Below are 23,881 nucleotides of genomic sequence, written 5' to 3'. Positions count from 1 at the left end.
AAAATAAAAAAAAAAAAGAAAAATTAGAAACATTGATTTGAACTTTATTTTATTACCACACCATTTTGAAATTATTGTAGGAAAAATGTATTTTTATCATTAGTAGCAATAATTTGATCCTAAAATGAAGTCAAATATAATACAAGTCTATACATCTGGTACAGTTTCTTTCAACTACAAATCTCTCCCATTAGAACTGTTAGCTTCAACCAATGGTCTCGATCGTGTAGCAGAGACTAGTGCGAGCGCGATAACTCGCTTAATGCACACATGTCGTATCTAATGGGATATAATCAGTCGAGTACCGGCTGAGTGTAGTTTAATGGTTTGTTCACTCACATTAGACCACGCCAACGGACTTCTCTTTCGTGCTCATGTTCGATCTCTTCAATCTTCCTCGTGTGTATTCTTAATCAGAATAATTCTAAGTATTTAGAAAAATATAATATATATGATGTTGTGATAATCAAAAAATTGTGATATATGATATGAAATTTAATTTAAAATGTTCAAAGTTTACTTGGATAAGATTAAATAGGAACTAAGTTAGAATGTTAAAAAATGTAGGTTAGGTTCTCGAATATACAACATTTAAAAAACTTGCACTACTATGAATTGAGAACATGGAACGCAATGAAAATTCCAATAATTCAAAAGTTTAGATTAAGTTTTTCGTGTTAAATGTCGGGATTAAAGGTTGGTATTAGATTTAGATTTTAGGTTAGCTCTTCGAAACCTATTTAGATGACTAATTAATTTCTTATTCAGAATATCCAGCTTCTTTCATTCCAAACCATGAAGCTAAATCTAATTTAGAATTTAAACTTGGAGAAAAATTTCTCTTTCAAAATATCTTACAGCAATCGTTTTAGAGTTGAGAATACATAACCTCTTCTCTCCTCTCTTAATGAAACGTCTGCAATAAACTGAAAACCCTCTGGAGGCAGGGATGAACGCGCAATTTGCGGGCCAAGCCGGCTTCCTCGAATAATTGACGCAATTTCCGCGCTACAAGCAACGGCCACCGATGACTCTGTGAATGCGGATCGTACGGACTAACGGACCGGTAACAATCCACCAGTGGACGTTAATGTTTAAGCACGCTCGAACGATTTCGAGTAGCGCGCGTCTGAATCGAAAATACCTGCCCTGTACAGGATTCGCTCTCGTCCTCGCGACATCGGGCGAATTAGAACAAACTCGAATTAGTTTCGTGCTGGGAACGTTTAAGCACGCTGACAATTATTTATTTAACCGATTGACAACCGGTTCAATAATTTCGTATAATTTAATCCTACCTTTTTTATTTTGGATTTATTTTATTTTTTCCATTTCTACGAGATCTTTATGTTTTTTTTTTTTTTTTTAGAAATTACAATTAAATAATCATGAATTATTTATGTGAAAGTTGTGGCAACAAAAACTTATGCAAAATGTTGAAATATTATATTAAATATTTTTCAAAGTTTCCGGTTATATGTCGATTCAGGTTAAATCAATTTGACGTTTGATTGAAATTAACTTTTCGATCATTATATTCATAAGAAAATCATTTCGATTTTTTCGAAAAAAGTAATACCCCGTTTTTCTTTACTACGGGTTAATACAAATAAATATGACGTGGTGATCGAAACAATAGCGATTCACAAAAATCGCTAATGAAAATGAGCGACGAAGAAATCAAATTTAATTCCATTAATAACAAATATTAACCACCTGTAATCCATAATGAAATCTACGATTCCATCTTGCGTCTTCGAATTACGAGGCATAAATTCCATCGGACATGCCTTATCGTGTTTCCCCCTTAGGGACTTCCGTCCGGTTGACCCAAATGCTTTCGGATTGACCCAGTTTCTGAACGTGGTTCTCCAGGTATGCGTATATCTCGTTTATCTCCGCGGGAAAGTTCTCTTCCGTTTCATCGTTTCATCGGTTTTATCGTGGAAACATATTGTGCTCGCAGCTGCGAAAATGAAAAAGATATCTGTCGGACAACAGCTTCAATATTAGATTCCGTCAACTAGAAGAATTTTTATTGCAATATCTTCGAGCGAGTAAAAAGTTTGGCTGTCGAAGAATTTCAATATAAAATGAAATTGTAATGTTGTGTGTATTAAATTTTAGATCTTGTTGTTAGAGGATCTGTATTTCAGAATGTAAATTCATCTTACAACTTGTAACTTCGACGTGATGTTGAGCTGAGAAATGATAAGATTCATTTATTGAATATATTGTAAAATTAAATTAGAATCAAGAGCAAGTTAACAAGTTTAAATTGGATTTTTACTTCGTTAGAATGAAATTCTTATGATGAATTGAATTAAAATAAATTCAATAATCTGAATTACGGATTAGATTGGAAATTTGAATTGCGCTTTCAGATTAAGATATTTTTTTAATTCATTAATATCGAATCGAGTTAACCTTTTTTTTTTTTTTATTTCGAATTATTATTATGTTAAACGAAATGATCATTACACAAATTAAATTAAATATTCGCCTTATTTTCTTCTCTATAGACAGGAAAGGATTAACGTTGCAGGAGGAAACAAGCCAAAATCGATATGTGACAGAGACATTAACGTAAATCCGCAGGAACGTTGTACTTAGTCCAAAAGCAGCTCGTAGGGAGAGCAGGCTTGAATCCACAGGATAGCGTGTGTGTTAACTAACGCACACTTGGTTGCCTGCACACATCGTTGCCTGATTGTACACCAAGTGCATCTGTTGATGGTTGTTGTTATGCTCCTGCTTGGTTGTGTAGAGAAGGATTTTGAATACGAATTCGGTTCTGCGAAAATTTCGAGGGGAGGGGAGGGGGGGGGGGGGAAGACACTTCACCAACGACGATTACATTAGCGGGATAATCGGAGCTGTCTCGGTTCGTCTCCCGAATAATAACGTAGCCAAGATTATTTTTTCCCTGAAATAAAAACGTTACGTTTCATTTATTTAATTTTGCATTAATCAGATTACGTTGAGATTAAAATTTCTTTAATCTTTCAATGTATGAAAAGAAATTAAAAGTTTCCCGAGTAATTTTGCGAGGTTAGGTTGAAATGTTGATCAAAGTAAATTTGTACAATTTGGAATAAGAATTGGTTAGAATTTGAGATTAGATTTATTTAAAATAGTCATCAAGTCGAGTAACGCAACAAAAAGAAAAGAAAATTATTATCCTCTTCTATTAAAAATGTCATATTTTCCAAGTTAGCCAATTCTCAATGTGAAACGTGAAGAATTCTATTCATCAGCGTTGTTCCAGCGGAGTCGATCGATAATCGTTTATCGTCGTAGAAACCTTTTTTGTAAAAATTGTTTTCCCTAGCTTCGAAAGCGCAAAGATTCGAAAGCATGCCACAATGAAATAAAGAAATACATTGCTATTATTACAAGTTGTATCCTATTCTGCGTACACATTTTTTTATAATTTTTCTTTTTTTTTTCTGATCAGATATCGTTTCTGAAGTAGTATTTTTATCGATTTTTAGAAGCGCCAATTGCGTTTTTTCGCCTGTCAAAATTATTACAATAATTCTCTTTATATGTAAAAATTTTAAATTACTTTTTATTATATAATTAATAAAAACGAACTTTTAATCATTAAATATAACTTTCTATTGTTGTTAATCTATTCATTGTATTTTTCTATGTATAAAAATAATCAAGGAATTTTGTTTCATGTATAAGTCTCTTGTTTATTGTCAAAATACTGCTTTCTCCATTTCATTTCATTTAATGCAAATTTAAAAACTTTAGTAAACTTAATATTTTTAAATTTTTCTTTTCTTTTTCTTCTCTTTAAAATTGACTTAATAGACTTCAAAGATATCTATCTGTATAGATATTGAAAATTTGATTACGATGAATTATCTTGTGAAAGTGTATTGATATATGAAAAATAGTTATCCTAATTGCTGTCGATTCAGATAAAAATCTTAATCCCCGTTCCAGGATATAAATTTAGGCTTTAAGTTGTAGAGTCGGAACTCAGTTTCTATCCTATGGCAATGGATGTGGATTAACTCCTCCATGTTCCATCCGTGGGGTTTGTATAGGGTTGGTTTACGAGGAATGCTGTGGGTGAGAACTGATAAATAGACATCGATTACAGACGTAGTCCATTACAACCACGTATCGAAATAGGATTTCTACTATGAGAAATCACGTTTTGTATTAGCTGTTGATATTCTATAACCTATAAAATCGACTCGAACGATCTCACATTTTCTTCTATCATTTTTAAATAATTTTATTTAAATTTTAATCTTCTTTTTTTAATCTCTGAAATTACATCTACTGTTTCGATCAACGATATCAAGAATATCAATAAAATTTTTTTAAAGTAACTTCGAGCGATTCAGTGTTTTTTAGATTTCAAAAAATAAGATATTTATCTCGTTTATTTATATTTATTAAAAAAGAATTCTCTAGATTTTAAATTGTTATATGTTGTACGATTCACTGTCCTTTTCCTATAGGTTCCCATCCAACTCATAGTCATAGTACTCCAAAAATCGATCATAGAGATAAAAAACGTTCAGACCGTGCACAGATTCTACTTTTTCGACGTGGAAGAAATTTCGATTCCTCTTCCCGTGAAGCATAAGGTTTTAAATGAACTCCAGGAATATTTATTTACACGGCGATAAGTGTCTCGCAATCGACAACACGAGCGAACGATTCTCAAAAGACGATCTCTCAACCATTTCACGAATTTAACGACGCTGCTCGTATCGATCCTTTTTTGATTTGAACAAGGTTTGTGTCTCCACGCCTCTTAATGAGACCTGTGAAAGCCTCAAAAGGTTCATCTAACTGTTCGTAGAATATTAAACGGCCGGCTGCTATTTCCAGTACAATATAAACACAGAAGCCGATTATTTCCACAGTGATGCTGATTCCATATTCTGCAAAAGATCTCTGTCTCTCTTTCTTGTCCTTAAACTCGTACATATTTTTTTAATTGACCTGGTTTATGCTCTTTTGATTGCAGGTCATCAATGGCTGAAAACGAATCTGGACATCGTTCCTGAGTCTGGTTGGTCGGTGGATCCATTTGGTCATGGAGGTACCATACCTTACTTTCTGAAAGCATCTGGAGCTTCTGGCACGGTGATCCAGAGAATACATTACGCTTGGAAACAATGGTTCGCCAAAAAACAATATGGCGATTTTATCTGGCTCCAGCCGTGGGATCAGATTGGCAAAGCTGACATGCTGACTCACAATCAACCGTTCGATATCTATAACATCAAGCATTCTTGTGGCCCGCATCCTCATGTCTGTCTCAACTTCGACTTCAGGAAGATTCGCGGAGAGTATACTGAATATTCGGTCAGAGCGGTGGAAATCACTCCAAATAACGTGAAACAAATGGCCGAATTGCTTTTGGAACAGTATTCCAGAACTGGATCATTGTTCATGCATAATGTGGTGCTAATGCCACTTGGAGATGATTTCAGGTAAAATTGATTTTCTTCGTTGATGTAAAAGTTGCCAAAAAAAATTGTTTAATTAAACATTAAACATAAGACAGGGAATAGTAAAAGTTTATATTAATTCTAATCAACTCAACTTTAGTTAAGTTTAACTGATAGTAAGATTGATGTTAATCTAATAATTTGGACTTAATAGATATTTATATATGTCTACAATGTTTGTCTTCGTTTTTGTTGCAGGTACGACCATGCTATCGAGTGGGACCAACAATATACCAATTACAAGATCCTAATGGACTACATCAACAGCAGAAAGGAAGAGTATAATGCAGAAGTAGTATTTGGTACGCCTAAGGATTATTTCCATGAGATCAGAAAACGCGTAGAGGATTTTCCAACTTTGAAGGGTGATTTCTTCGTATATTCTGACATCTTCAGCGAAGGCAGGCCAGCCTATTGGAGCGGCTACTTCACCACAAGGCCATACATGAAGATCCTAGATCGTGAACTGGAAGCGAACCTTCGATCAGCGGAAATTCTTTACACTATTGCGTTAAATGTGGCCAAACAATCTGGAAAAGATTTTATGTTGTATGAGACATATTTTGAAAAGCTGGTGAAAGCTAGAAGAAACTTAGGCTTATTCCAACATCACGACGCGATCACCGGCACCTCCAAATCTTTCGTTATGAAAGACTATGCTTTAAAACTCTTTGAATCTATATCAGATACAACCAGTCTGCAAAGTTTCGCCATTCAATCTTTAGCTGGAAGTCCAAGTAAGCCTAATTCTGTATACGTTCTGGCTGAATCAGATAGAGATAGCTATGAGAAATTACCAAAGAAGATACCTATCGGGATTAACGGTCAGGAAACGAAGAAAATAGTGCTGTTTAATCCTCTGGCTCAACCTAGACACGAGGTGATCAGTCTAAAAGTCACCTCTTATAAAATCAGAGTTCTGGACACACAAAAGAATCCTATTCCGTATCAGATAGCTCCTGTCATGAATGCAACCAGTATCACTCACGATGTCTATGTTTTATTATTTGTGGTAGAATTGAAACCTCTAGCCATAGCTACTTATCATCTTCAACAAATTGATAAAATACCCATGGAGGCTATTTCTATAGTATATTGCAGTAGATGCGGCAAGGACAATGTATTTCCCATTAAACCTATGCAAGTAGGAGATGTTCAATTGGAAAATCAAAGGATGAAGTTGTTGTTTGATGGTCAGACTGGTTTCCTAAAGAGAGTAACCAAAAAGGCAACTGGTAAAATCATGCAATGCGCCATTCAATTCGCTGCCTATCCGTCCGCACAATTTCATAGTGGGGCCTATTTGTTCATGCCTGATCCTAATCTTCGTGACATTGATAAAGATGTTCTGGAAGCTTATACACCTCATCAAAAGATTTATATCGTTAGTGGAAGGCTCAGCTCAAGATTGACTGTTGAGTATGGGAAATTGTTGACTCATCATGTTGCCATCTACCACAGAGATGACGGATTGGGCGAAGCAATTTATTTAAGAAACATCGTAGACTTTGAAACTCCTCCAAAAAATCGTGAAACAGAGATGTTCATGCGACTGCAGACTGACATACTCAATGGAGATCCGCCAGAGTTTTATACAGATTTAAATGGTCATCAGATGATCAAGAGGACAAAGATAGACAGGATTGGCATTGAGGGCAATTACTTCCCCATCACTACTATGGCCTACATAGAAGACACCAATCACAGACTTACTCTTTTAGTGAATCACTGCCAAGGAGCAGCCAGTTATCAACCAGGATGGTTAGAAGTTATGTTAGATAGAAGAACATTATACGATGATTCCAGAGGAATGGGTGAAGGTCTTTTGGATAATCGAAGAACTATCATTAAACATTGGTTATTGCTAGAAGACATTATTGGGGAAAAAGACAAGTATTCCAAGCCTTCACTCTTTGCTAACCATTTGAGCAATGCTCTCAATTATCCTGTGAATATTTTTGTGGTGGATGGGACAGAAGGCGATATAGCAATGGCACCAGAGGTTAGGCTACTTAGTCAGAGTTTTCCATGTGATTTACATTTGCTAAATCTTAGGACCAATCATGATCAAAAACTGCCACATTTCCCTGTGAATAGTGCTCTAATGGTGCTACATAGACAGGGTTATAGTTGCTCTGTAGGAGTTGATGTTGCTTTAAAACATTGTCCACTAACAGAGAAGATCAGTCAGGGGACATATTTCTATAAACTAGCAAATCTGAACGTGACCAAAACCTCGTTAACTGGTACCAAGATAAAGCAGAGGTTAAAGAACGGCCTCCAGGAGGTCAGCTTACAACCTATGGAGGTGGAAACGTTCAACGTGAACTTTGTCCAATGATCCTAAATCCAACAGAAGCGTTCACTTGCCTTCTGAACAGGACACTGCCCTAGCAGATGCTACCTCTTCGGATCTTCGTGCAATCCACTAGAATCAGAAAAGGGATTATTCTGCAAATGGCGCTGGAACCATGTTCTTCTTGCCCCTCGTTTTTTACCTTGCGTTCCATGGTCAATTCAGTGTACATATTAGACGCCACGGTGAAATTGACTGTGTTTGCACCAATGTACATACACATACATACACACACCAGGTCATCACACACTGTTTCATTTTTTAGTTGGGTTTCTAATTAGACAGGCAAGAATAGGAAGGGAGAGTCAACCTAAGAAAAGAAATTATACAGATTCAGCTGTGTCTTCTGACTTCATGTTCTCTCTAGTTCACAAGCTTTCCCGTGAATCTCGAATAAACTATAGAAATATAGAAGATCTTCGTACTCTTCCTTCTCTGAAGTCTGATCTCCATTTATAAAATCGTTTATCTCAATCAATTTTTACATCTAGATATTTTAAAGAGATTGTTAACGCAAATCAGGCTTCAGAAACATGCCAAAATAGATCAATCAAACAATCAAAATACATTATTAGACTAATAATCTATCTAGAAATGATTCAGTTCGTACGAGGCATACACGGGAACTGTGTGAATTACGATAAATAAAGTATTCCACTTAGCCTGAACATTGAAATATCTTTGCAGAATTTAAAGATAATTTATTGGAAAAAACTAGCCAAAAAAATTCTTATTCTTATTCTGTTTTAAAATTATAACACTTCACAATTACAAAATCTTGACAATTGATATTCTTTTCATATAAAATAATAATAATAATCTTTTTAATAAAAATAACATTACAAATAAATATTGAGCAGCCTATATAAAGCTCAAATCTTTAAATTTCTTGTGAAGTTTTTAGTCACTTTATAACAGGACAATAACGTTTGCTCCACAAAAACAAGTGACTTGCCCGAAAAATATACAAAATGTTCAAGCCAAATGGATCACCATGTGAAATATTATAAATAATATATTATATTGTACATATCAATCCAGGACTTTACCTTAGACCGTATTGTGATAGCGTGAGATATATAATGTAAATGGTATATACCTATTTTCATATGCAAAATCTTATACAAAAAGACTCTCTCTTCCTTCACCAGGCAGAATTATAAAGAGAAAATAATTAATTAGCCAGAAAATACTGGTGACTTCCAACGCTCTTCCAATTCTAGCGGGGACACAATTTAGTTGAGCCTAAAGGCTGGAAAGTACCTATTTTTTACTTTTGCTAAGGCGTATCCGGCTAGAGAGGCGAAAAGATTCGATCAAGCGTCCGCTGTATGACAGACTTGTGTAAATATTAGATTAATTAGCGGAATAGAAAGTATCGAACGGATTCCATGCGAGTCCTGTGTCACTTTCTTAAAACTTACAGGCCAGTAAAGCATACTTCTTGGCCAGAGAAAAAGATTAGGCTCGTTTTAATCTATGAGGTTTCCCTTGACGAATTCAATAAATTAATTTAAAATTGAAAAATAAAATTAAATATTTGTTATTCGATTGTTAAACTATTTTAACTTTGTCTGTTGAATATTAATTATACAAATTTTATCAAGAAGTAAAGCATCTAGGTAAAGCATTTATTACTAGAATCAAATATGTAAAATAAGTTTTAATATATTATTTTATTTTATTTTATTAACTATTAATTTTGCAGAACTATAAAAGGTTATTTTAATTGGTATTTTAAATTTTTAGGATTTTTAACTCTCTGGCAATTTTATTTTCCAAGGGAATCCTAATGAAGACAATGCAGTTTGATAATTAAGCTCAGTTTACTGAGGTTTTTGTTTTTTAATTCGAATTGTCGACGACTTTAATGGTGTAAACAAGATGCATTAATGGAGTTAAAATTAACTTTTGATAAAGTTGAAAACCAGAGAGAAACAAAAATGAAAAGAAACGCTTAACTTTTAATTTTTATTTTATGCCTTTATATTCTTAACTATATATTTCTATAAAAATTGTAAATATATAAATTAAGTTTTAATATTGTATACAGATTAAGATTATATACAATTATTGTTTAAATAATTTTTTAAATATCGAAAAATTACTATTACTTATCAAAATTTTTTTCTAAAGGTTTTAGTATCAACTTCAAAAAAAAAAATAATTTTAATTTACAAAGAGTCCGCCTATCTCTATAAATAGGCCAACTCAAGAAAGTAAAAAATTAAAGTTAAAGTAATTTTTAATAAAATACGTGACCATCAGGAGATTCGCGTTGGAATACCGGGGAAATTAGATCAAAAAAGAAAAAAAAAAAACGATCGCCGGAGATCCGTGACTGTCCTTGTAATGATATTGTAATATATTACATGTTTGTGCTGTCTCTAGAGAAGAAAGATCTATATTAAAGATGGTATATGTATACATACGTGTACGTATGCACATGTTATTTACATGTGTAATACACGTATATAGAGATATATTTGAAAATTTGCTAGGACTGCCCGCAAGAATAGCTACTTGCGAGTTGTCCAGCCGACGAGGACAATTATACAACCACGATATTCTTTATGTTACAATGTAATATTATATTTATTGAATAAAGATAGTAACTGACGTATTTTAATTAAGAGAATCGGGCTGACTTTTTCCCATCTCTTCCTCTGATCAAAGATATTTTAAGACTTTAGAAATATAATTTCAGATATAATTTTAAAAATATATATTCTCAATTAATTAAAATTCATCATATTATTATTTCAATTTTGCATTTTTTAGGTGGCATGAAACTCAAGTAACTGCAATTAAAGTTTAATATAAACTTTGTGGATTCTCTATCTTTTCCCTAATGTTCAAAAATAAAGAAGAACTTTAATTCATTGAATCGCACTACAAAGTGAAAGAAAAATAAAACCAAGAAAATAGAAGTATCAAGTCTTGAATTAAAGTTTGTATCAAGGAGAAATTTTCATTTGAGGAAAAGTGAAACACAAACTTGTTATATCAATTTAACTTCTTCAACTTATTTCAGTGGTATGCATTAGCAATGAAGAAACAGGGATACGATGAAGAAGTAAAGTCTAATGTCATCTGACTGGCAAATCTGTAGGCAACGCATGATAGTAAATCAATGAAGCGACACTCCCTCGTCGAGTATCTGGGCTAAGCTTTAATCGATACGATTCCTTGACATAATTCTCATTAACGAGAGTGCGCGATACCAGCTGATGTACTGATAAATGCTATAAACGCTAGTTCCTTGGCTGCCGCGATTCGTGGGAAGAGGGTTAGAGGGTCATCAACATAAAATAGAAGATTCATTTGCATTCCTCTTGATACCTTAGAAAATTACCTCTACTCTTGGATATTTAACTCTAATTGCATGGAATAATTTTAAGAGAAGAAATAAATTATCACTTTTCAGTTTCATATTATTTGCCAATAAATATATTTTCTATAGTAAAAGTATACATTTATGTATTTTCTATAACAGATGTATATTACTACTTGACAACTTTTAAACAGAGTTTCGCTTATTTATAGTGTCTACTAATAGATTATTGTATTTAAATCCAAATTAGATATAATAGATGAAGAAGAAAAAATGAAGAAACAAAATTTAAAGATTAAAATTTGAATACCACACTTTTATCTTTAAAACTTAAATGTATAATAATAATTATACATAATTAGATTTTAATGAAACATTTAAAATGTTGGCTGCAATTAGCTTAAACGTTGTTCCAATGTGAAAATAGTTTGATGAAGCATGTAAATCTTCAAGAGAGAAGAAAATTAATTCGCAGAATTGTCATGTCGAAGAGCTAACAATATGTTCTCATTAATTAAGGATGTCAGGGGGACGTTGAAAGTGGTGAAGAGAAGAAAAAAAAATCGATGTTACGATTGTCAGTTCCACGGCTGTGTCTAACGAAGTTCGATAGAAAATCCGGTAGTACGGAAATCGAACCAATTATAATTAAAAGTTGTATAACGAGAAGAGCTCTCTTAGCTCTTTTCTATCTCTAATTCTAATTTTTTGGCTATGAATTCTAAGAAATCATATTACTTATGTTTTTCGATAATTTTGTTAATTATAATATTTTATAATGTAATTGTTATTATATATACAAGAAAAAACAATGATTATAATTTATAATATAAAGAGATATTTATGATTATGATATTTAAAATGGATTAGTAAGTATAAAAGTTAAAAATTCTAAAAATCCTGCCAAGCATTTTGAAACACTAATTCAGTAATATCGTCGTTCTTCTAGACTGAGAGAAAAGAATAGAATTTTTTATATCGGCCAGACCATCGAGTGTTGGTCGAGGTTTAACAAATTTTTTTTGTGGCCGAGAGAACGGGTTATTTTCATGTAACTCGTAAAACTCGAATGTAATATCAGTACAAAAAGCTGGGAAGTAGGCCAACCGTGTAAATGACCTCAAATGAAACGCATTCTTGCATCCAAACAAGTTTTTTTCTTCGTATAATGGTCGCTGGAAGAGCCAACGCTTTATAGATCTTAAAAAAAACTTGAATCACTTCGTTAATTTTTACAACAAGATATTTTTTACAATATAAATATTACTAAATCTTACTTAAATTAAAAAATTTAATTAAATAGTAAAATATTTTTTCTCTGATCTTCTTCATTCATTCAGAAAATTCAATTTTGAGAAGTTAAAAGAAAGGCGTAAAGCTTTTATTAGAGTCTAGAATATTTCAAAAATATTCCAATACTATGTTTTAGAATTATTATTATCACAAAGGTAAAAATTTCTAAAAATTAACAGAAGAACATAAAGGAGCATAAAGATCATTTATTTAATTATTTCATTTTTAAAGATACACGACGCAAAAATATAGTACAAGATGCGATAATATGATCAAGTGTAACTAAAAATATCATGAGAGGAAATAATAAAAATTGCAGAGATAAAAAGGAAGTCATAAAACGTCGAGCTCCTAGTGAGTTAAAGACACTTGCAGGTTAAACTTATTTCTGGGAAAGACAAGGCGTCTGAAATTCCCGTTTCTGTTTTGGGGCTATCAAACTGGAGAGAAACTTCGCCAAGCTTTTTCCCAACCTCGACAATGGCCCAGTGAAATAAAGACGCGAGGACTTTAATAACAGAGACCAGCAAGGGAAGGCAGACAAATAGCCGGCTTTCCCTTTGTGCCGTGAAAGAGGCGCAACCTCTTTTTTTTTCTCTTTCTATGTTATCCCACCAAAGATATCCCGCCAGAAATTTCGTTTCGAGGCCTTGAAGTGTCGTTAATTTGTATGGAAATACAGGATGGATTATAAACCATAGGTTGGCTTTCTTAAGATAACTTGAAGGCATATTATTCCACGAAGAGATGATGGATAATAGTGAAAATCATTTTAGAATGTTCACCGCGATATTTTGTTGGAGCTAATGTTCTTATAATGAAATATAAAAAGTAAAATTTTAAGATAAATATTAAATGTTATTCATTTTTTGTATATTTATATGTGTTATATATATATTTTTTATATATTTTTATACGTATATATTATTTGTCCCAACAACGGCTGACTTATAATGCTTGTTGAAATAATGGTTGATCTATACTACTTATCGAACAATATATTTATTATATTTTATATTATAATATAGTATTATATATTTTTAAATTTTTATATTTGGTATTATGTACGATACAATATATAGAAATACAAAAAAAATAAGTATTATATGTATATAAATATGATATATAGAAACACCAAAAATGTATAAAATATATATAAAAATTATTAATAATATAAATATATAGATCTCCGGCGACATATAAATTCTTGTTAAAGTTTGTAATGAATAGCTTTAACAAGACAAATAGTAAAATTAATCAAAAATTGCTATCTCATAAATAATTTTATGAAGAAAATATAGACAAGGAAAGTAAATAAAGAGAAAAAGACAGAGATAATGTAAAAATATAGAAATCAGCGCCATCTCTAGAGTGCCATAAATGAAACACACAAAAAAAGGATAGGAAATGATAAAAAAGGATAGAGATAGGATAAGAATTGATCTACACCGCCATCTCTTGAATATTAATAACATCTACTTAAAGATAAGGTAAGGTAGAATAAAAATTAAAGATAAATCAAAATATGATGCTCAAAAATAACGTTGATCTTTAACTTTTATTCTATTTTATCCTGTTTTTAAATATTTAAGAATTCAAGAAATGGTCTTGTTGATCGATTTTTAAATTTATATTGTAAAATTCTGCTAATAATATTCTGTCGATAATAGTTTACAACAAGTTTGAAGATTTTTCAAAGAGATGGCGTTAAATAATACGAAATATAGTTTTAAACTACATTTAATTAGGCAGATTAATTTTTTTTATTTACTTTATCATTTATTTTATTTAGATGCATAAATTCAATATGTCTCCTTTGAATATTTTTTTCGTAACTAATACCTTGCATCATAGGAATATGAAAAGAAAAACTTTGTACTAAATTTACATAGAGGGGGTGACCATAAATAACTTCATCTGAAAGAAATAATATAACCTATTCATAAATTGAAATAAATAATATTTAATAATTAATTAAAAATAATAAGAAAATGACAGATTATTTAGCAAAACCTGCTTTCGTTGTTGGAGAAATTGACGAGGATTTTAACCTATCCTTGCCTCCAACTTCCGGAGAAGAATATATTAAAAGAGTAGTGTAAGTAAAAGATTAAACAATTATCAAAAAACGAATAATTAAATTTATGGTATTATTACAGAATAGAAGCGCAGAAATGTGCTGATATTGTAGTAGCCGACATTGATCGGAAACATTTTGGAAAACCTACAATTGATGTCGAACCTGTAAGTTTGCAAACGATGTTTTACAATCGTTTATACAAGAAATTAGAATTCTATACTTGTTAGAATTTAAACAACATATATAATAATTATGTAAACGCAACGTTATAAGTTATCAGGCTGTATGGAGGCACCACCATGGCTTGGCCCTTCGCTTGATTGGCAGTTGTATCAAGTATCAGATTTTTCCAATATCAGATTATATATAAGTCAATTAAAAAACGAAATTCAATCATTAAAACGTAAATGGAAACGTCCAAAGATTGATATGGTATTTGCTAAAATATTTTTTGAATGATTGTTTGTTATTTATTTGTCTTGATGTTAACATGTTAATTTTACAGCCAAGTATTGATGATGAAAAAGGTTGGATCAAATTTTGTTCAAGTAATGAAAAGGAAAAAACAAGAATTGCTCCAACATTGGATACCATCTTTTGTTTAAATCATCCAGAAGTAGAACAAATATTAGAATATTTAGTGGAACATATTGAAACACTGGAAAAGATAGAATATGAATTGGGTCAATGGATATATGCGTTGCTAGTTGTTCTGCAAATGCCACTAACTCCAGATACATGTTCCTGTTTAAGATCCTTGGCTAGAACATGTTCAATCATGCGTGCAAAATCGGTAATAAAGAATATTAGAAAAGCAATATTTTTTATTTTTTAACAAATCAATTTTATTGCATATTTGTATATTAAATTTGTCATTGACATTAATCAGGAAGTAAATTAAAATAGTAGTTCAAAAAAAAATTTATCATTTGTATTAAAACGAAACATAAAAATTGTTTACAGATTTTTCTTTTAATTAATTCATTATTTAATAAGCAGAAGATTCCAACTTCGGATTTAAATTAATTTCCATATGCGTTAAATAAAATCTATTCGTGAAAATTAATAATTTGATTTCAATTTAATTTAAATTTCCAACAAACTGCTTTATATTTTGCACTTATTAATAAATTTAAATTAAAAATCATTTATTTTTTTATTTAATGTTATCAACAAATGCAAAACGAAATAACTTGTTCTAAAAATTTCGTAAAAATCGATAATCCGAAGTTGGGTCATTTCTTATGAATTTTAATTCTGTCTACTTTTTTATTCTTTTTTCTGGTTTATTTTTTTAGAAGAAACTGGAAATACATGAAATAGGAGCACTGAATTTATTTATATGTCTAGTTGCGAGATATTTCCGTCAATTGGATTTGGCCGATCCTTAAAACCATCTAATTTTTATTGAAGTGCAATTTAAATTATTTACTTTGTGTATGATTTAATAAAATCGACCTTTTAATACATTTGTATTGTTTTTTTGCACACCTTTCCCTTTACTTAAAATATACTACTGGTTATTAGGGTACAATGAGGCAACATTTTTTAATTAAATAAAAGTGTATTACAATAATCAAATAATAAGTGAGAAATTGAAAAACCGAAGTTTATTCTTAAGCTATATTCTCTTGGTCCTGAAGAAGTGCAGTTGCTAATCTTTCTAAGTCATCATAACTAAGATTATTCACTTTATTTTTTAGGTCTTTTATCAATTCATTGATTATTGACTCTGTTTCTGATTCTGTATAATAATGCCTCAGAACTCTAGAAATTTCATCTCGTAAGAGATACATGCCAGACTTGCTATGTGAAGCCTTTCCCTCACTAGATCCTTCCTCTGTCTTTTTAATGACCAAAAGATTTAACTTGCTTCCATCTTTGATTCCTGGATAAAAACTTAATGGATTTTCATCTGAAAATTTGTTTCATCAAAATATTAAAATATTGTTCATCTAAAAATCTAATATTTTCTTTGTAATTTGAATCTCACCAGCTAATGCTTTGCCCGTAAGCAACAGTCTCTGATGTGGAACATCTATACCCAAAAGATCGCTGACTTTGTGCTTTAACTGAAGAACTGTATCCGAAGGTGTAATCTATTACAATAAACAATTACTCAATAAAATTTCAACATGCCATAAAATGTATTTAACCAGCATTAAAACCATTTCAAATGTGAAAAGACATCAAAATTAAATGATTATTTTAAAATATGGAAAAGATACCATCTTTGAATCTGACAAATTTCTAGAAACATCGTCAGCGGCTGACAAAAAAGTTTATCGTATAACGTTTCTTGTAAATATAAAAAAAAGAATCCAAGGTGCTGAGTACTCACGTCAACAACGCATTCTTTTCCTTGAAGCTTCTTCACGATAACTTTCATGATGTAATGTGCACGCCGAAGCGTCCGTAAACCAAAACGAATGTGTAAAATCAAATTCTTCTCAAGAACGGGACCTTTAATGACACCGATAAGGATTCGAGCATTTTATTGTGAGGTTATATTTTGCGACACACGATATTACTAACACACGGCGTCATCAACTATTTCTACCGAGGACACGCGTACACATGCACACAGGTAGTCAGAAACCCTTAGACGTGCAAATACAGAAGTCGATACTGAACGTTCTTTATCGATAGATACGTGTCATCGAGATTTCCCTTTTCTTCTCTTTTTAAATATTTAATCGATCATTTTATTAAATTCTTGTAAAATATCTCGAAACATTGTGAATTTTTTAATTTTATTAATTATTCTTTTACTATTTAAGAAAACGATATTCATTTGTATCAAAAAATCATTTATTATATTTCGATACGATTTATCGATACTCATGTCATAAATTTTGGCGGTTAGTCTAAATGTTAATATTTTATTTTGAGGTTAAGTTTTACGTTTTTCGACTGATAAAAAACACATAAACATTAAGAAGAACAAAACAAATATTATGAGTAATGTTAAAGAAATGACATTGGACGAAAATTGTATTAATCATTCTAATGATATTAAAATTACCTGTAGAGAAGATCTAACCCCGTATTTTAAAGCCTGGGATCACAGCAACAATAAAGTTCACTTGTCAAAGGTAAATATGTATATATATATTTTATATATATATATATACACACACACATATATATATATATAAAAAAGAAGAATATGTTTTATTTATTCCAATGAAATTTTCTGTTTTCTTATTTTTCTTATTTTCTCATTTAATTCAATTGTTAGTTTCTTAAAATATCATTGAAATCATAACATAATATGAGGTTATTAAGTATTGATAAAATTTAGAACATAGCTTGTTTTTTTTAAATAAATGCTAAAAACATGTATATATATATATAAACACTATTTCAAACAGCATGCAACTTTCTATTGTTATATAACTTTTAATTGCCTTTTTACAAATATAAAATAATATAAATTATAAATATATCATTAATAAAATATATAAAATATTTAAAAATATTTGTAAAAATGATTAAATTTTAGAAATAATTTTCAAAAAAATATGATTGAAAAAGAGCAAATAAATAATTATATTATATATATATATATATATTCTATTATATTAATATAAGAATATAAAATAAACTTTTTACAAATAAATATTATTTAATTGTTAAGCCATTGATTTTTTCAATAATACATTTCTAATAAATATTCGTTCGTGAATAATTTTTCAAACGAAATGTTAACTTCATCTTCTCCATTTCAAATTTTTTTTTAGGTACCACAAATATGTAAAGATGAACCGTGTCAGCTTGGTATCGACGAGGCTGGACGTGGGCCAGTCCTTGGGCCCATGGTTTATGGAATTTCTTACGCACCTCTATCCGAAAAACAGCTTCTCGTGGATCTAGGTTGTGCTGATTCCAAGAGTTTGACAGAAGAAAAAAGAGATACAATTTTCGATAAAATTTGCGAACAGTACAAGACAATAGGTTGGGCTGTGGATGTCATATCTCCTAATGTTATTTCAAATAGCATGTATCGTCGTGTAAAAACTTCTCTGAACGAAGTGTCTATGAATTCCGCGATTGAACTAGCTAAATTAGTGATTGAAGCTGGTGCAAGAATCACGGAGATCTATGTAGACACAGTAGGTAAGCCAGAAAAGTATCAAGCCAAATTGGAGCAAATTTTTCCAGATATAAAGATAACAGTCGCGAAGAAGGCAGACTCCACGTATCCTATTGTCAGTGCTGCCAGTATTTGCGCTAAAGTCTCTCGTGATCATGCTATAAGAGCTTGGCAATTTCTCGAAGGATCGATAACGACAGAGTATGGAAGTGGATATCCAAATGATCCAGAGACTAAGAAGTGGCTGTCCGAAAATGTGGACCCCGTATTTGGGTTTCCGCATATTGTCAGATTCAGCTGGTCTACCGCTGAAAAGATTCTAGAATCAGATGCCTTATCCGTTGAATGGGAAGAAATGGAAGACGCAAGGATTCCTGGGGAGCAAAAGATTTCCAGTTTCTTTGCTAGATCACCAGATAAATCTTTCAAATCTCAAAAAAAGCGGCATCAATTTTTTACCGAAAGATGCCTCTTCAATACTTCCACATTATAATTTTTCTAATTTATATGCGATACAAGTAATATATACATCCACACGCACGCATACAGAGTTACAATTAAAAAGCTATTTCGAACTAAAACTTTTGTCTGATTCGTCGACGTAAACGCCGCTTTATTTATCAGAACGTTAAGTTAAAGATAAAAGTTCAATTTATGTACATATGTACAGTGTGCATTCTTACAGTAAAATACGATATGCAAAGAGTGGTTTTTTAACTCACTCTGTGTATTTCACTTGTAATTAACAATTAGGAATGTTATTTAGCGTAAAATGTTCTTTGGTAAAATACATTCTACATTCACACGCGTACACACGATTCACAATAATTTCTAGAATAACATACATATCTCTGCAGTTGATTAATAGCGACTAGATTGATAAAAGCTATGTCAAGAACACTCTCACCGGATTAAAATGTTTCTTGCTCTCTCATGCGACTGGACGATAGAAACACTCGTGTACAATTAGAATATAAATATACTCGGCATTTATTCGTTCATTCATTCATTCATTCATTGTTATTGATTATTATTTGTTCATTCATTTTGTGATTCCCTTAACAATAAAAGATAATAAAAGAGAAGGAAAGACAAAAAAGTACATAGAGCGGCAATTTCAAGAATCTGAAGATACAAAAGTAGATTTATAAATCGATATTTGTTTTTTAAACTTTGTTTTCTTGTATCAACAATTGAATAAAATCTTTTTTTCAAGTAACCATATGATGATATTTTTAATGAATCCTTAAATTTCCATGCATCTTATATATAAAAATCTAAAATTTAAAATTTCAAATTTAAAGATTTTAAATTAAATCTATAAAAATATTTTAAGTCCTAAAATTTAAGATTTAAATTTAAAACTTTCAAAGATATATCAAGCTTGTATAAAGAGGCAGTATATACGAGAAAAAATGTCGAAAGTATACAAATTGATGGAAGATGCACAGAGATTTATAAAGTGATTCAGCAAGTACGAATTTACACCCGTCTTTTCATTCTCTAACTTTTTAACATACTGACATATATTTTTATTAAGTATATTCTCTTGCCTATGTTCTCACTAACTTCACTAACTGCGATTATAAAAAATAGAAACAACACGGATAATTTAGTACACCAGAGGCCTCCATATGTCACGATTTGAGGAGACCTGAAAAGGATGAGCACGAAAAGGACGATGCACCACATCTTGAGTCTTCTTATCGTAGAATCAATATACTTGTCATCAGAAGGAAGATGCATGGTGCTAACATGTTGCTCCCGTTTCCTGAAATATAAATTAAAAGTAGTATTGAATACAGAAAAAAAGGTAAGAAAAAAAAAAAATGTCATGAAAAAATTGGAACATATCACGGCTTTAATTTAATCGATATTGGCGAGGGAATTACATTCACAGTTACTGACACAAGTTTACTGACATCTCGTATGTATCCATAAGTCAGCAAATTGCCGGCAAACGAACATGACTCTGATTCGTTGTCACAATTTTTTTAACGATATTTCGCTGCGATATTTCTACGTGGATAGATGGATTTTTCTTTCTTGGCATCGATCTCGACGATTAATGTTTCAGTGGTTCGGAATCATTTATAGATTCTCCTTTCCAAGAGGAAAATATCCGTTTGGAAGATTAATACATATTTTAGAAAATTTAAGATAGTTAAGATTATTTTAAAATTATCAAATTACCAATTTTAATTTTCAAATTTAAATTTGGGTACAACAAATTTTTAAATTTATATATAATTTTTTTTTAATTTTAATAATATATAATTTTTATTCTTATATGGTATGTGATATTTATAACACATAACATAAAATTATTTATAACAATCTAATGAAATGATAAGTAATAAATATATTATTAAAGAACATAAACATGAAATATATTCATATTGAAGAATTGATATTGTCATTCATAAGTTTATCGTATGAGGGTTATTTCAAGTAATATATCAGTGATTTTCATATTACTGAAAACAATTTAGCATATTTCTGTAATACCTTTCTTCTTTATCAATAATTGATAAATTGATCAATTATGATTTTTGTTATTAACAGTGCCAACAGTTTTTTTTATCCATTAATTTTCACATAATAAACTAATCTATTTTAAATACATTTTTTTTATACAGGATTCATAGAAAATGAAAAATGAGAACCACTGAATCTCCTCCGCCAAGTGCACGCGTCCTTAAGCGATCTCTTCAAAGTGCTTTTCCTTCAGAATGGAAACTCCCACGAAAAACCGTCGTTCTACATTTTTGATGCTTTTCGTCCAGGGGAATAACTTTTTTACGACTTTACTTTAAGAAATATCATACGGGATAATTCAAATACATATTCCAGACAGCATATGTTTTAGAGACGGCCATTTCAAATCATAACGTCATAAACGTATTAAAAGATATATCACAAAAAGAGTTGAAAATCAATCATATTTAAATTTAATATATTTATATGTATCATTTTCTTACCTCCTAAGATATGTTCCGCATGCGTATGGCCTTGCGCCCTTGTCTCCCTGCTCTCCATAACGGGCATCTTGAGGGGCCTTTCACCCTCTATGCTGAGCTCGTTCGATTTCCAATATACAGTCGCTATCGTTGCCAGGCATTTGATCTTCAGATCACCCCTCTTGAAGTGCTTCGTACGCAGACGAAATTCCAGACCTAGCACAGCCGTTTCCAAACCCTCGCGATCCACCTCGGTGATGTGAGGCCCTCTCAAGTATTGCGTGTCGACCTGAGTCAAAAAGAAAAAAAAATAAGAAAATGAAAAAGAAATGAGAGCAAAGAGTTGTTTCTCACGTAGTAAAAGAAAAGTAAAAGCACTTATGATTTGATATGAACGAGACTGATCAATACAAGTTATCGTTACCACGTGTCGAGTTGGATTGCGCTTCACCAGAGTTTGAAAAAATAATTGACACGCGACAGAAGACAGAAATAATTTATTAACAAATATTTAACCAGAATTTGGATTGAGTAATTGTTAATAGAACGGACATATAAGAGTCTATTATATGACTATAAAAGGTTTCTATAAAATATTCTTTCGCAGAGAGGCTTTGAATTCAGGTCAAAGAGAATGGCGAATTGAACGAAGTGTTAAATTATTTATGTTTAATATTTATTGAAAAGTGATGAACAAGAATATCCGGGTTAGATAATATGGGTCAGGATATACGTAGAGATCATAAAATTAGTCGAAGTTAAGGTAAGCATGTTTTGGCTTTCTGCGCAAGGGAATTGACAGAAATGCGAGGAGATAAGAAACTTGACTAAGGACTTTAACGAAGTTGTCCCATTTTATTTAAATATTGGGCATATAATTTCTTGCAACGTAGGGAATATAATTTTTTCAATATTTTAATCATTTAACTTTTTATAGAAATTTAAAAATGATATTTATTAATTAAAAAATTGTTTCTCTTCGTTCAAATTCATTTTCAATCTCTCTTTAAACATAAAAATGAATATCTTTAGAAAATTACTAATATTTTCAAGCATAAAATTTCTCTTAATATCTCTATCTTGTCCGACCAATCATATAAGCGGATATAATGGTATCCATAAGTGGTGTTGTTCATTCCGATGGAATGAATTTACAACGCTGCCATACCATTTATAACACTTCAATTAGCCGCTTTAAACGATTCGCATCGCTCGTCCAATTAACGGAACATCGTTGCCTGATGCAATATCACGCTATATTTGTTCTTCTGAAAATCGATATACTTGTGGCAAGGGCAAGAATAACGAACAATGGAAGAATTTAAACTTGACTGGTGGCAGGTGGTGCAATTACAGGGATAAAAGTAAGGATAAAAGAAATGTCACAGAATTTCACAACACTCTGACAAGCATGAACGGTTTAACACCGCCACGTTTTTAAGTCACTTACAGGCTCCCCGTTGATGAACCAGCTGAGTATGGCAGCTGGTTTCGATTTCGCCGAAGTGCAATTGAACCGAACCACATCACCGACCTGATAACGATGCCTTCCTGGTCTGCCAGTGATAATGGGACCGTCTTCCGGTAGAGCTGCAATTTGTTACAATTTTTTTCCTTTTTCGTTTCATTACTATTACTTTTAAACTACTTTTTACTGTTAAAATTATAAAAATGAGGAAAAAATTATGAAGAAATAACAAAAAATTATTTCAAAGAGTTTTACTAGTAATAAAGTTTTACTGTTAATTTAGTTCTTTCTTTTTGACACTTTTTACTTAAATTATTTTATAATTTTTTATCATTTTAAAATCTTTCTTTTATTTTTTGAATTATAAGTGTGTGTAATTCGTACAATTATTTTGATATTCAGAAAAGTGCATGAATTTTTTTTAGAAATGGAATAAAATTTTACAATTTCTATTAGCTATATTATAAAGAAAAAATGATTAATGGTAATATGAAATAAAATTAATATTAAAATTATTAGAATATAAAATCTGAATTCAGTCAATTTAATTAATTTTGTAATTCTAATTATTAAAATGATGCTCTATTATTAAAATTATATTAACTTTTCTTTCACAATATAAAGGTAAACCTTTTTTTTTTTTTTTATGAAAGAAAAAAATATAGCTTAAAATTGACTTATTTTTCTCAATGGTAAATGGAATGGAACTAATGGTAAATCTCTATGGACCTGTCACAACAGGTCCAATAGAGAAAAGATGGTTGATATTTTTGTTGGGTTGAAAAAAAACGCTTCCTGCTCGTGAAGG

The 23,881-nt window shown here is 31.1% G+C and overlaps 5 protein-coding genes across 13 annotated transcripts in view; 3 read left to right on the top strand and 2 right to left on the bottom strand.

Annotated features, from left to right (window-relative positions):
- The window catches only part of alpha-Man-IIb (alpha-Mannosidase class II b), a 134,720-nt gene extending 124,240 nt beyond the window's left edge, over positions 1 to 10,480 (top strand). For all 6 annotated transcript variants that reach the window (XM_086905883.1, XM_086905884.1, XM_086905887.1 and 3 more), the window contains 2 exons: positions 5,000 to 5,468; positions 5,685 to 10,480. In XM_086905883.1, coding sequence (XP_086762009.1) covers positions 5,000 to 5,468; positions 5,685 to 7,827 — 2,612 coding nt within the window. In that variant the 3' untranslated portion in view covers positions 7,828 to 10,480. The remainder of the gene's footprint in view (positions 1 to 4,999; positions 5,469 to 5,684) is intronic.
- A 3,336-nt stretch (positions 10,481 to 13,816) lies between these two features.
- On the top strand, positions 13,817 to 16,018 carry Gem2 (Gemin 2). The gene is made up of 5 exons (XM_003694133.4): positions 13,817 to 14,567; positions 14,629 to 14,713; positions 14,823 to 14,981; positions 15,055 to 15,342; positions 15,848 to 16,018. Exons 1-5 carry the CDS (start codon positions 14,461 to 14,463, stop codon positions 15,938 to 15,940), a joined length of 732 nt encoding a protein of 243 aa, XP_003694181.1. The 5' UTR covers positions 13,817 to 14,460; the 3' UTR covers positions 15,941 to 16,018.
- LOC100864670 (ubiquitin-like protein 4A) lies at positions 15,370 to 17,027 on the bottom strand. The gene is made up of 3 exons (XM_012487128.3): positions 16,891 to 17,027; positions 16,543 to 16,648; positions 15,370 to 16,464 (listed from the first exon to the last, which is right to left on the bottom strand). Exons 1-3 carry the CDS (start codon positions 16,936 to 16,938, stop codon positions 16,166 to 16,168), a joined length of 453 nt encoding a protein of 150 aa, XP_012342582.1. The 5' UTR covers positions 16,939 to 17,027; the 3' UTR covers positions 15,370 to 16,165.
- Positions 16,851 to 19,864, top strand: LOC100864432 (ribonuclease H2 subunit A). The gene is made up of 3 exons (XM_012487113.3): positions 16,851 to 17,136; positions 17,442 to 17,644; positions 18,293 to 19,864. The coding sequence occupies exons 2-3, from the start codon at positions 17,507 to 17,509 to the stop codon at positions 19,136 to 19,138; spliced, it is 984 nt and encodes a 327-aa protein (XP_012342567.1). The 5' UTR covers positions 16,851 to 17,136; positions 17,442 to 17,506; the 3' UTR covers positions 19,139 to 19,864.
- The window catches only part of LOC100864194 (cell adhesion molecule 2), a 101,566-nt gene continuing 97,445 nt past the window's right edge, over positions 19,761 to 23,881 (bottom strand). For all 4 annotated transcript variants that reach the window (XM_031916824.2, XM_086905880.1, XM_003694132.4 and 1 more), the window contains 3 exons: positions 23,056 to 23,195; positions 21,627 to 21,894; positions 19,761 to 20,416 (listed from right to left, as the gene is read on the bottom strand). In XM_031916824.2, the coding sequence (XP_031772684.1) occupies positions 20,349 to 20,416; positions 21,627 to 21,894; positions 23,056 to 23,195 (476 nt within the window). In that variant the 3' untranslated portion in view covers positions 19,761 to 20,348. The remainder of the gene's footprint in view (positions 20,417 to 21,626; positions 21,895 to 23,055; positions 23,196 to 23,881) is intronic.

This window comes from Apis florea, unplaced genomic scaffold, assembly GCF_048593485.1.
Source record: "Apis florea isolate Af1SG1 unplaced genomic scaffold, ASM4859348v1 contig_2492_pilon, whole genome shotgun sequence".
In the NCBI taxonomy this organism is placed as follows: domain Eukaryota; kingdom Metazoa; phylum Arthropoda; class Insecta; order Hymenoptera; family Apidae; genus Apis; species Apis florea.
The sequence above is the reverse complement of the archived record's forward strand: the minus strand, read 5'-3'. Positions and strand labels throughout refer to the sequence as shown.

What these genes read in the sequence shown, in the direction of transcription:
- Gem2 (XM_003694133.4), top strand. Translation starts at nt 14,461, where the DNA reads ATGACAGATTATTTAGCAAAACCTGCTTTCGTTGTTGGAGAAATTGAC. An exon ending in GAATATATTAAAAGAGTAGT is followed by an intron (nt 14,568 to 14,628) that starts GTAAGTAAAAGA and finishes GTATTATTACAG; the next exon opens with AATAGAAGCGCAGAAATGTG. An exon ending in AACGTCCAAAGATTGATATG is followed by an intron (nt 14,982 to 15,054) that starts GTATTTGCTAAA and finishes TTAATTTTACAG; the next exon opens with CCAAGTATTGATGATGAAAA.
- LOC100864432 (XM_012487113.3), top strand. Translation starts at nt 17,507, where the DNA reads ATGAGTAATGTTAAAGAAATGACATTGGACGAAAATTGTATTAATCAT. An exon ending in ATAAAGTTCACTTGTCAAAG is followed by an intron (nt 17,645 to 18,292) that starts GTAAATATGTAT and finishes ATTTTTTTTTAG; the next exon opens with GTACCACAAATATGTAAAGA.
- LOC100864670 (XM_012487128.3), bottom strand. Translation starts at nt 16,938, where the DNA reads ATGAAAGTTATCGTGAAGAAGCTTCAAGGAAAAGAATGCGTTGTTGAC. An exon ending in GAAAAGAATGCGTTGTTGAC is followed by an intron (nt 16,649 to 16,890) that starts GTGAGTACTCAG and finishes TTATTGTAATAG; the next exon opens with ATTACACCTTCGGATACAGT. An exon ending in TACGGGCAAAGCATTAGCTG is followed by an intron (nt 16,465 to 16,542) that starts GTGAGATTCAAA and finishes ACAAATTTTCAG; the next exon opens with ATGAAAATCCATTAAGTTTT.